This window comes from Argopecten irradians, chromosome 8 (assembly GCF_041381155.1).
Source record: "Argopecten irradians isolate NY chromosome 8, Ai_NY, whole genome shotgun sequence".
NCBI lineage: Eukaryota > Metazoa > Mollusca > Bivalvia > Pectinida > Pectinidae > Argopecten > Argopecten irradians.
In genome coordinates, this window is record NC_091141.1 from 3,596,688 (window position 1) to 3,609,837 (window position 13,150).

At 34.2% G+C, this 13,150-nt stretch overlaps 2 protein-coding genes across 3 annotated transcripts in view; one reads left to right on the top strand and one right to left on the bottom strand.

The window, feature by feature from the left end:
* Positions 1 to 5,305, top strand: part of LOC138329112 (1,5-anhydro-D-fructose reductase-like) — a 28,018-nt gene extending 22,713 nt beyond the window's left edge. For both annotated transcript variants that reach the window (XM_069275862.1, XM_069275863.1), the window contains exon 10: positions 297 to 5,305. In XM_069275862.1, coding sequence (XP_069131963.1) covers positions 297 to 339 — 43 coding nt within the window. In that variant the 3' untranslated portion in view covers positions 340 to 5,305. The remainder of the gene's footprint in view (positions 1 to 296) is intronic.
* A 3,342-nt stretch (positions 5,306 to 8,647) lies between these two features.
* LOC138329114 (atrial natriuretic peptide receptor 1-like) overlaps positions 8,648 to 13,150 on the bottom strand; it is a 29,114-nt gene continuing 24,611 nt past the window's right edge. The window contains exons 20-25 of the mRNA XM_069275864.1: positions 12,811 to 12,951; positions 12,302 to 12,425; positions 11,827 to 11,899; positions 11,231 to 11,389; positions 10,597 to 10,707; positions 8,648 to 10,160 (exon numbers count right to left, since the gene is read on the bottom strand). Coding sequence (XP_069131965.1) covers positions 9,322 to 10,160; positions 10,597 to 10,707; positions 11,231 to 11,389; positions 11,827 to 11,899; positions 12,302 to 12,425; positions 12,811 to 12,951 — 1,447 coding nt within the window. The 3' untranslated portion in view covers positions 8,648 to 9,321. The remainder of the gene's footprint in view (positions 10,161 to 10,596; positions 10,708 to 11,230; positions 11,390 to 11,826; positions 11,900 to 12,301; positions 12,426 to 12,810; positions 12,952 to 13,150) is intronic.

Sequence of the window (13,150 nt, forward strand, 5' to 3'; positions counted from 1 at the left end):
AATATGTAGTAAAAGCTTGAAAAGCAGAGAAAAGATCCCTCTTTCCTTTGTCAGACAAAGATTGTTCTTAGGTGGGCGCCAAGATCCCTCTGGGATCTCTTGACAATATTACAGTTATAAATATGCTTATTACAGTTTGAGAGCTGAATAAGAAGAAGACAGGATGCCACATGTTATAATCACATATAAACCAGCTGATACATTGTATTTTTATCTTCATTTAATTCTTTCAAACTTTTTGTCTCATTTATTGTCAATACTTAAATGTAATTTGAATTTTACGCTTTCTGTTACAGTTCCATGAAACACCAGTATTATCCATTCAATATTGAATATTAGTGAAAAATCTGCACTTGTGCATGGACATTTCGTATTAAAATGAGCAGAATCCTAGCCAACAACGTTAGTTCCCTCGGTATGTTGAGGAGCTATCATGGTAACCAGTGGTTACGCAAAGAAGATTCCAAAGGTGACTCGATAGTTTACGCTTTGTATGTGTAGTGCTGTTGAGTTTTCTAAAGTGATTGCAGACCTAAGAAAATATTCATTAGTATTAATTATTCTGAGCGACTATCTACTGAAATGAAACGTGATCAATTGTTGTCTGTGAGTAAGCAGTGTCTTGATAGATTGTGTTGGCCTGGCCAATGAGTTTTCTCTGTGATATTAAGATATGTTTCGGTAACTGTTTCAAAAAACTCAGTTTACATACATGTACTAATGATACAACTAATTAATGTACTTAAGTGTCATTTTGAACTGGTGTTTGAAAAATTGTCTTATATAAGATCAGAAAACATCATTGTTTAAGCATCGGAAAAGCTGTTCAGGGACTCTAACAAATATTATAGCTTTCATGAGCCCATTACGTGTAGCTTTGAGCTTGCTGATGAGCTGTTTGAGGTAATTTTTCATTTATGTATTGTTTTTTGAGCTGAATGATATATCAAAATTTTTGTCAGGGAATTTAAAAGTGCTTATATTTGATTTTATGTTAGCTGACAAGCTTTTGATTGGTCATCCGTGACAAATTAAGTCTGAAATGTGCCACATGTATAATCAAAGTCGTGTGGTATCTTCAACTTCCTCTTTAAAACAACAGAACCAATTCCAGTGGAATTTTGAAGAAGCCTTAATTCAAAGGCTAATTTTTTTTTTGAAATCTTGATTTTGTTTACTTTCAAGATATGATAACATCAAATGTTTCCCCTAAGGGAGAAAGATGGGCTTACAAAAGTTTATGGAGGGAATACATAATAATGATAGTAGATTAATTTTGTACATGAATACAAACAGCAGTTCTGGCTGACTTCAAGTGCATGAGAGCCAGGGGTGAGTTAAAATATTTTAAATTTAATGAAATGTTAAAATCATTCATTTAATCCATTATAATTATAATTTATTGAAGGAATATCCTAAAGCTGCTTTGAAAATTCAAGAGTTAATAAAACTCCCTAAGGTCATTATAAAGGATTATTATTTGATTCTTAAATTTGCACTTTGGTCCTGATTCAGAAATTTAGAACAGATCATCACGCCAACAGAATACTTAAAACTCAGGCACCGTTCAGACCCCTTTCTGGACCTTTAATTGTTTCTCTGTAGCCAGTCAATCATATTATATCATTGGTGCTAATTAGTGTAATCAAGAGAAAAACGTAGACAAAATGTGTAATAAACTAACTACAACTGTATAGTTGAAATAGGGTCATTAAATGATGTATGTATATATGTGTTTCTAATAGAATAATATTAGCTTGATAAGTAATTATAAATCTATAATCATAGGTATTTAGGTGTTTATAGGTATAATACAGGCTATGAATTTATAAAGTATTAATGTGAAATTTTGCTTTCAGAATTTTTTTTCCTGTTTCAATTTCTGAAAAAAGACATTAATTTAATGCTGCTGAAATTCCTAGATTTATAAATAAAGCAAACTCAAATTAAAAAAAAAAAAATTTGTAGAAATCCTGAACGGCCTCCTTTTTAATATGAAAATTTATAAACATGATTATGCATGGCCTATGAAAAGACCCTTGTTTATTTTAGATTGACCAAGTACATATTGGCAGCATATGAAGTTATTTTTATCTTAGAATATTCTTATACTGTGTTTTTTAAAATCTTTGTAGTACATAGGACTATGATAAGATAGATATTTTCCATATTAATTGTCTTAAGAAATGTGAGTATTTTAACATAGGTATGTACTACATTCAATGTATATATGAGGATATTGTGTTCTGTCCTTGATGAATTCTTTATTTCTACACATTAAGAGTGTCATAAATAATTATTTACAGTTTTGATATTTGATACTGTGGACACTATCAATAGTCTCCTTGTCATTCCAAAGGCTTAGTTGATAATGTTGCGCGTCCAATGCTCAGCCAAAAAGAGTAAAACCGCATTCACTGTTATACGTGCCTCTCTCTTTTCTGCAGAAGGAGTTGAAGTTGTATAAACACCCCATCCAATTGATTTTTAAGATCGTTTTATAAGCGTGTGATGTTTATAACATTGGTACTGTATCCCATATCACATTTACTTGCGAGTCTTTTACATATGAATCACAATATAATAATGTGTCTAAAAGGATAAAAGGCATTATTACTGTAACAGATTTATGTGCCACGAGTACAGAAAGAGTTAAAATATGCCGGACCTTTTTCGTCCACAACTTACATTTTGGTTCACTTATAGGCATCCAGTGTTGTTACAATTATTAAGCACTCTGGGCGCTAATTACGGCAAATACGGTAATAACTAACCAGTTTTAACTTCACAGTGTTTATTGTGTTTCCTTCATACAACTATGTTCAGAATTTGAGGTAAACAAAATCTACAAAAAGAACCTACTGAAAATTAATTATCTTGGACAACATTTATGTGTTTTGTTCAGCGTCATATCTGATGTGCTTGATCCACATAAGTCATAACATCTATCATATGAGAGTGTACTGATAGTAAAGGTGAAATAGCATAAATACATCTTGTTCTAACCAAATCTGAAGAAAAATTAATTGCATGCAAATATATACAACCACACTCAACTGTTTTGTTTATTTTGGAATACCAATAGAAAATCTAACTGAATTTATGAAGTGAAATCAGATGGTGATGACTTTGATTTGTGGTTTACAATTACCAGTTGACCATGACTAATACGAATAACATGCATACTGTTTAGAAGATTTTTTAATCTATTAAAAAATAGAATGGTTGTACAGAAGCTTTACCTACATATTTATCTATGTGAAATTTGATAGTTGTTTTGTATTATTTACACCAAATAAGTGTATACAATCAATATTGGAATGAATTCATATATCATTATTGTTTTTGTTAAAGATTATGTACAAGAACAATGTATTGTACATTGACATTGCTATATCTGATAAAAATGAACACAGTGTTGATTAGTTAAACTATGTATTGAATTACCATAGTTAATTGGTATTGATTCTGTTCTTGTGTATAATTCCTTTTAGTTCTGCCCATTAGTATATATATTATCAAGCTATTATACTATTAATTATATAAATCGTATTATATGTAGTATATGTATTATACTATAAGTTTAGAGTAGTTTATCACTGCATGTGTCATTTAACTGCTTAATTGGTGAGTATCCTCAGGCGAATTATTGTATAGTTTGTCCTTATATGCTACAGACAGTTAGCTGTATCGTTTAGTTCTTGTTTTAATGCTTTGTATAAATTGTACAAATTTTAATTTGAGAAAAATGAAAAACAAAATACAGACTTCTCCATTGCTCATGGAGTTTGAGCTTCCTAATTAGCATGTCCAATGACTATAATGAAACAACATTCAAAACAAAAGAATGACAGTAAATCTACATTTCAATAAGATGGTTGTGCACTTTTTAAAGAACTTGTGTCATTTAAATTTTAATTTCTTGAAATATGCCCCAAAAAATTGTTTGCGATTTTTTTCTTCATAACTCTATGAAATTAAAAAAAATATGACATCCATTTATAATGATAGTGTAATTGATCAGAGTTTTAACGAAATAAAATACAAATTAATGTTCGATTCTGTTGATTTATCAAGGTTTTATTTCCCCATAGAAGTTACAGTCCTGTATGGAAAAAACTCAGATTTGATATGAAAACGAGTACAAATCGGTTATTTCTACTTTTTCAATACGTCATAAAGCACAAATAATCTGAGTGAGGAATTATTCTATTCCTTATTAGCTCGCCTATTCGAAGAATAGGGGGAGCTAATGTTGTCACCCCGGCGTCGGCGTTGGCATTGGCGTCAGCGTTGGCGTCCCATTTCACGTTAAAGTTTTTGAGCAAGTTTCTGTTTCGTCAATTGTTTAAGCTTAAGTCATCATAAATGTTTATGATTTTATTTTCCTAATGTGTATAGATGCTGAATGTGATAAAACAACCAATTTGGGGCCCTTTAGGTTTTTTTTAGTCTGTTAATTTGTCATATTTCCATGTTAAAGTTTTTGAGCAAGTTTCTGTTTTGTCTATTGTTCAAGCTTAAGTCATCATAAAGGTTTATGATATTATTTTCCTAATGTGTATGGATGCTGAACGTGATAATACAACCAGTTTGGGGCCCTTTTGGGGGGGGTTTGAGTCTATTAATTTGTCATATTTCCATGTTTGAATAGTAAATACTTGAACATCAACTTCTTCTGAATAGGCGAGCTTTGCTGTTCTCCAACAGCTCTTGTTTGTGTAAAGGCTTACACTAGAAATCGGGATAAGTCATTAGTTTAACATAAACAATATAATTTCATAGTTTATGTTAGGTACATTGTCTAAGTATTTAAATGATATACATGTATGCAATCGTAGTAAAACTTGTCGATTTCCAGGATTTTTTGCCATCACACCTCGAAGGTTCTGTTAGCAACTACATAAATTTTGTACTTCTGTATTTAATGAGACAGGGTAAGTTTGGTCATTTGATTTCTATCTAAGCAAAATTAGATAAGCTGATTAAATAACAGTACACATTTACTTTGAAGCTTGGCGTTTTTCCTTCATGTTAATGGTCAATGAAGTCTGAGTAAGTCTGTGACTATAGTCATTTGACTTGTCTCCTGAAATGCCTTCAATTTTACTATACCATTTTCCAGAAGCGTGTCGTGGATGTAAAGCATAATTCATGCATTACTTAGTAACACTTGTTAAACTTCAACGGTCGTTTGGTGCTGCATTCAACAACTTTACAAATGTTCAATACTTAATTGCAATATTTTAGGTTTTCATAGATATTGCACTTGTACACAAAGCAATAAAATTGAAAATATTTTAAATACCATGGTTCCTTCTTTTTAATCGTTATCAAATCATGTGTTATATGTGAAAGTATATGCATCCATGTGTTAGACCAATTGACCAAGTTTGAACAAAATCGACCAAAAGATTAACGAGTTTGTGGGCATTTTATGAAACCTGTATATAATGCCTTGGTTGTAATGGCAACAAAAGTGTTTGAAAAAAGAGTTCATGCACATCACAAGTGTCATTGAAATCGATCCAGTCGTCTAAGAGCAGATGTCCGGCTAAGGTTTTCTTTCTAAAACCATGTAAATATGTATATTTTTGCCATTTTGTGTTCTTTGTCGTATTATTAATAATAATTCTGTAGGGAGAGGGCTTCATATAAGTTGGACAAATTGTGCCCAATGCCATTGTATATAAAATTACGCAATAAAATATATTTAAATTAATAATTTGGCGGACGATAGACTGTTGAGAAATTGACGGAAATATATCGTGATAATAGAGCCATGTGATTCGGAAGAGTAATCGTCCTGATCATCGACTACACTTACCAACTTATGTAAATCAGATTTAAATCGGCCCAAGATGATCAAGAAGTCATAACCTCTTAAGATAATTAGATGGGAATGACAAAGTTTTTAACATTATTCCTTCCGATGTCTTTTTCTTCAGAAAAATACTACATGTCAGCTATTTTTTATTTGTATTTATATGCACTTCATCATATGAACGTCTTGAGAAACACGACAAAGATAATAATTGGAAGAGGATATATGCTCGTGTAGTTTTCACATTATACGAAGGACTACAATATGTCTTCAATGTTTCTTTAAAAGGTGATGATCTAAATATATTTCATCTTTACTGCCAGGCAAATGGTATAGGGGTAGTATACCGGGCTACTCCTTGAATCTTTAGATGATATTTGTATTATTGCCACCGATTCTGATACCAAAATGACCTGATGGTGTGGATATTTGTATATTTTTGGGTCACCTGAGACGAAATCTCAAGTGACCTTCTCTAATCGCCTTTTGTCTGTCCATCGTGCGTCGTATGTCCGTAAACACTTTACATTTTCGACTTCTTCTCCAAAACCGCTGAAGCAATTTCAATGAAATTTTGCACAAACCTTCTAAGGCATAAGGCCAATCAAAATTGAATTATATGGTCCCCACCCACCAGGGGGATGTGGGAGGGGCCAAAATGGGTAAAATTGACAAAATTTCAACAATCTTCTTTTCCACTCACAGATATGGTGGAATGGTGCAATCAAATACTCTTCTTAGATAGAAAGGTCTTAAGGTATTTTACAAAAAATGTGAATTATATGACCCTAGGGTCTCTCGTTTCCCCCTTGGGAGGGGGTTAAGTTTACTACAGTTTATATGGGGAAAACAAAAAACACCTTTTTGAGTATTATTTGGTCATTTGTAATAGGAAATGAGTCAAATATTGTCAGAATTATCAGTTTGATATGGTCATTGATTCATATTAACAAATTTTCCATGACTGACCCCCAGGGGCCTTGGGTGCGGGATCAAAAGGGGTCAAATAGTCCAAAACTTTAAAAGTCTTCTTCTGAAATTCTGGAAATGATGGAATCAGATGGAAAGGTCTTAAGGTATTTTATGAAAAATGTGAATTATATGACCATGGGGTCTCACGTTTCCCCCTGGGGAGGGGGTCAAGTTTAATATAGTTTATATATGAAAAACACATTTATGAGCATTATTATTCTCGTTAATCGTGGATATGAGCATTACGACCATTTGAGGCCATAGTGACAACATGCGGGATACTGATCGGTTGAAATTTAGATACTTTCAGATACAGGTGGAAATTTGTACATATGACCTATGAGATATGCTGAATAGCAAAGTAACATTTTGGAAATTATCAGATGCCTTGGAAACAAAATTAATGTACTGATTGGACAATATTAAGATTCTGATGTTTTTGTCTTTAATACTATTAATTTTTGTCACCTCTAGTAACAGTGTTTTTATACTCTCAAGTTGCAGCACAATGTCTGGCTACGGGAAATATAGTCTGCTGTAGAGATCCACTTCCATCCATTGACCAGTCATCTGCCATTACATTTGTACCTCCGTTCTCCTTTTGCTTTGGTCCGCCGGTGCACGCCCCTTGTCTTTCAGCAAGCCAATGGCTACAAAATTAATCTTCAATTTCTCATGATCGTCCGGTCTTGTTCTAGCGTCAATTAGCTACTTGGTACCTTATTGTGTCTCCGTGTTGAACTGTCTTACGTTAATGTACGTACATGATGCAACGCCCCTCCACCTTCGATACTCCAGGGGTTGATATTATTGACTTTATATCCAACCCTGGACTATCTCATGGTAAAACGGTATAATGGAGGCAACAGAACAGATAATTTAGTCCTTTGATGAAAATCAAATGAATCGTAACGGTACACTGGTTGACAGTGTGGTTTTAATTTGGGGGCTGCTCTCTCTATATAATCTTCAAAAGAAGGCTTTACAGGCCTGTGATTGTTAAGATTTTTTTCTCTTCAAATGCCTTCAGTTTTACTATAAGATAGCCCAGGGATGGATATAACGTCAGTAATAGTAACTCTTAGAGTATCGAGGGAGGATGTCCCCTCTTGCTTCACAGCAAATACTCCAGGTCTGGTACCAGATCTCACCTGTGGAGATTGACTAGTGATGGCAGGGTTTTGTAGAATAATTGCAGTAGGAATTTTAGTTGGGCTGAGGCATACTGCGAAATACACTATGTATCTTTCCATCTCACAGCCTTCTGCTTTTTCTCTTCCTGCTTGTCTTTGCGTTGTTGCTTTCTTTCTGTTCTAACCAACTTCGGTGGTTTGAAGCGGATTAATGCCCATGTTGCCGGTTTCTCCAACGCAGTGTGTACTCACCGGTCCTAAACATGAGGTTCTGTCGGCCAATGGTAAGGACGTCCATAAATGCTTTGTTCCGAAATAGTCTGGTGTTTGTTTCCTGTTTTTGGGGCCACTGATTCACATATCCCATGCCTTTATCAACACGTTGACGTAGTGCAGCCCGTTACGATACCCTTCTCCAGCAGCTGTCTCTGATGGAATCTACTGTTAATAGGAGGCGAATTCCGCTAATGTAGCTATTAACACTCTCTGTATGTGAGTTGGGACAATCAATTTGTGGGGAATAGTTCCAATCACATTTGCAAGGCCAAGCCATACGACTATGAGGTCTTCTCTATTTGAGCTAGATTCAGCTATAATATGGCTGATGTCATATCCACTGGTTGTGTAACAAACATAATTATAAAATTCAGTCAGCTTTCTTGTTTGATTTAACGAATTCCGACGTTACGTAGTTACTGGCATGAAAGACATATTGTTATCATTTTGTAATGTTTTTATTTTTCACAAAGGTACTAAAATATTTGGCACATTTTCAGTAAAGAAACAATGAAACATGAAGACAAAAATATGATAGCTTTTCAACCTACATAAAGAACTTAGCAGTTTTACCATGTAAAATACCTTCACCGTTATAGTGCTGCCGTGTCAACAATCTTCCTCTAAATTTGTACCCTTCCTTCACAGTTTAATTATGCTTTCATTATAGCATAAAGCCTGTTAGGGTTGCAGGATTAATATCTTTGCAATTTGGAATTTACATATATAGATATTGTTCCAAACATTTCATCCATGATATGATGATAATTAGCTAGGTTTTATAGTAGCATGATCACGGACGTTTCGTTAAAAGTTTTTTTTCTATTTTAAGTATTGCTGACCCGCTAAACACTACACCGCCATGACTAACAACAATACGTCTCGATAAACACCAATGCAGAAGACATTTGCACTGACAAAATCGCAGATTGAGCACTAACAAAATAAATACATGTTTGTTCCATGTCAACCATAATGCAAAAACCCTAAAACAAAGTTTGGTATGAATACATCATACCATTCAAATGATAATGCATATATGAAGGTCGCATGTTTGCTATCAGACAAAATGACACAGAACCGATAACCACAGATACATTAAGCATGGAGGTGCCGTCATAATGCTGTGCTTTCCTCCACTGTCTTTGTTTCTCTCTTTCTTTCGTCCCTGTGGTCGTCAAGCATGTGTCGGAGAAAGTCACGTGTGATATATGGGCTATCTACAGAGTGAGTGGTACTTAGAGAGTCATACTCGTCGTTTGACGACACTTGTGACACACTGTCTTTGTCAGGATCTGGAGTTGTTTGTGTGATAAAGTTTTTCGCGGGTTCTGAATGTTTACACACGTCGTCTTTGTCACTAATTTCTTTGTATCCGTCACCCTTTCCCGTGTACCCGTCACCGATTCCTGTGTACCCGTCACTGTTTCCCGTGTAATCGAAATCATCACACTCATGAGAGACATTAGTCCGTTCTGTCGTTGACAACACATTTGTCATGAATTCCTCTGCTGTTATCAAATGTTTGTCTAAATCTGACAACATTTTTGTGACAATCATTTCAGGTGAAACGACATCATTGTCTATCTCTGAATGCATATTCGCTATGAATTCATCAGGTGAAACCACTCCGTCCCCCTTGGGACCAGATAGCATTTTTGTAACGAAGTCTTTCATTGGTAGACAAGCGTCTGTTGTTTGTTTGATGTCACCCTCCGGGATGGGCGTTAGTGGAGACATCGGAGTGGCGGGTGTTGAGGGAATACTTGTCGATGTGGCTGACATACCGTCATATACGTCCGGTAAAGGTCTATCAAAACCTTCTCGTCCTTCTAGGAAATACGTTTTCATTATTCCTTTCCCTTTAACGGTTATTTCTCCTCGACAATGGAGATGGTATCCAGAAAACTTCTCCAAATTTTCCTTTGATATAGTGCTGAGGTGTATCTTCAGTGCTGTGGAAAAATAGAGAGTTCTGAATTCATATAACTTTTGAAAAGAATCGATATCTATTTCTTTGGGGAAATATAGGTTATGTACTCGGGGTTTACAACAGAAAAAAAATGTTCAAAAAAGTAATAGACAATAGTATATAAATATGCTTACTACTCTACGCCAACAATAGTGTCAATTAATTCATGGACGAAATAATTTCTCGTATTACTTACAATCATATTTATACAAAAATAATTCCTGTTAACTGACATATTGGATCGTGTCGGCAAAGGAAAATTCTTTAGACACTGATACACGGAATCAATGCGTTGCTAAATAAGTAGGTTTACAGCCTACCGTTTAATCAGATTTTATTTTACAGGTAAGCAATAAATTCGGATGTCGATGTAACCTAATGATACGAAACTTAACAAAATAGATCATTTTAAGACTTACGTAGCCCAGTTGACTCCATGCGAGACGCCACATTAACTGTGTCACCAAACAGACAATACCTGGGCATGGCAAGACCGACAACTCCTGCCACCACCGGACCGGAGTGGATACCTATTATAGCAAAGATAGAATATCTAAGGATTAACTTGAATACATTTTATTATGATACGGAGATATTCAGATTCAAATTCAGATTAATGATGGCAATACATTCCTTACAATTCAATTTACTAACGATAATCTCTACAGAATTTCTATGAAATCATTACGCCGTTGTCTCAGCCAACCAGCAGCGACATTGCGAAAGGCGACATTTATTTCCTTTATGGGCAGAATAAGTACATTTTTACACCTATGCTAATGCTCGTTACAGACCAAATTGAATTATTGTACTATGTAACTGCTGAAAAAGGTTAGTCATATTATTCAATTTTACATTGATTTAAAATCTTTGGACCATCAAATTAAATCTGATTTTATAATGTTTGCCATTAATTTATGATTTCATGAAAATAGGATGCATGTTACATGCAATTGACGTTTGACCTTGCAAAAACCCATCCGAGAAAAAACCACATTCAAATCATATAAGTAAATAAACACATTACCATGGCGGGCGACCTTGAAGACTTACCTACTCTAATCCTAAGGTTTTTACCCTGAAGGTGCGGTATACTGAACGTGGCAATAGAGGCCAGAATATCCAGTGCACAATCAGCGATCTCCCGAATATGTCGGGCACCATTCTTCTTTGGCAGACCACTGGCCAACATGTAGGCATCACCGATCGTCTCTACCTTAACACATAACAAATTACACCATGCTTTTATTTAGTGTAGATTTTTATATATCTAGACTGACGAAAACATTACAAATCAATTATAAAGGACGCCTTTTATCCATTTTTGCCTATCCATTGATTGTGACGTTTATGAGTGAAACGTCATATTTTATTCAAGAACACATGCTCTTACTGGTCATGTGTTGTGTCATCAATTTCGTGAGCTAAAGTATTATTAGGTAAGAAAATAAAATACAATTTTTTTGGTGACCTTATGTAGTTTGTAAAATGTTCACTTTTGTTTTTCAAATGACGGTGTTCGATGCAATGACTTCGAATTTATGGCTTGCTATGGAGATTTTCAGTGTCTATCATATGAGCGTTGATATCATTTACATCTTTCAAACTCAAAATAAGATATATTTTCCTATGCAATGGAATGGGGATACCTACCTTATAAACATCATACCGGGTAATGATATCATCGAAGAGCGTGTACAAACAGTTTAGAAGGTTCACAACCTGTAAATGTAGAGGATATTCAGAAGGTTCATAATAAAACAATTTTAATCATAGGATATGTGCGTTTAAATCCAATACCATATAAGAATATAACCTTCGTATTGATTCTGCCATCCGTCTTTGATATCAAAAACAATTCAATAGACAGAGTTAATAGCAGCACTGCTATTTCATGAAAAATAACTGGGTTGTCTCCCATTATACTTGTTTCGAAATTTAAAGCTAACAAAAACATTCAACGATCCAGATGTATTAGATATAATTAAATTAATCAACTACGCATTAAAACTTATGAAACTTATATCTTATATGAATGTCTAAGGCGAACCACAGAGTGGTACCATATTTAGTTAATCTGACATCGTATTTCCTAGAAAACATTAAAACAAACAAATAGCCCACCTCTATAGGAGTACTACTGCCACATATAGTTGTAAATCCTACAATGTCGGAAAAATATATGGTCGCCTCGTCAAAGTGTTCGGCTTTCACTGTCTTTCCCAATTTTAGGTCCTCGGCCACTGACCTGAATAAATAAGATACGTGCATTTCGGGGTAAATGTCAAAAGCTCAGCAAATATTGTGTTATCACTATCATATATACATGTACATGAAAAGCAATGCTTTAATTAAACCAAAACACCAAATCACATCGCCATTGTAATTGAATTCAATGTGTATATATATTTGATTTTATCATTATGTTGGTTTGGGTTTTTTTTTTTTTTTTTTGTTATTTTGTTTCAATATTTTTTAATTGTTGTCTTTGGGTTTTTTTTTTTTTTTCATTTTCTGAGCATTTAACCTTTATCAATCAAAATCTGTGAGATACATAAAATTATATACAATAAGATATGTTGTTTATTGGTGTCCTGTAGGTTGTCTTATTATTTCAGCATTACATTACATACTGTGGCAACATTCTGTACAGAAGGTTCTCTGTCTTTTGTTTCTCGTGGTCCAGCTCGCTTGTCCTCTCGGCTACCAATTCCTCCAGATGGTTAGCATATTTCTCCAAGATCGCAATCATACTATCAATCATGGTCATGTTTCTATAACAAAGATATCAATAGATTGATCACCGTTCCTTTTCTATTTTTATACTCTGTAATATTCAATTTGCACAACAATGTCAGTATAGAGCATTACTAAGATCATGCCAGCATTATGAATCAACACATGCAAAATAATACTGTGTATAGCCGTGATTAGCCACACATTATGTTATATGCATTCATTATTGTATTTTAT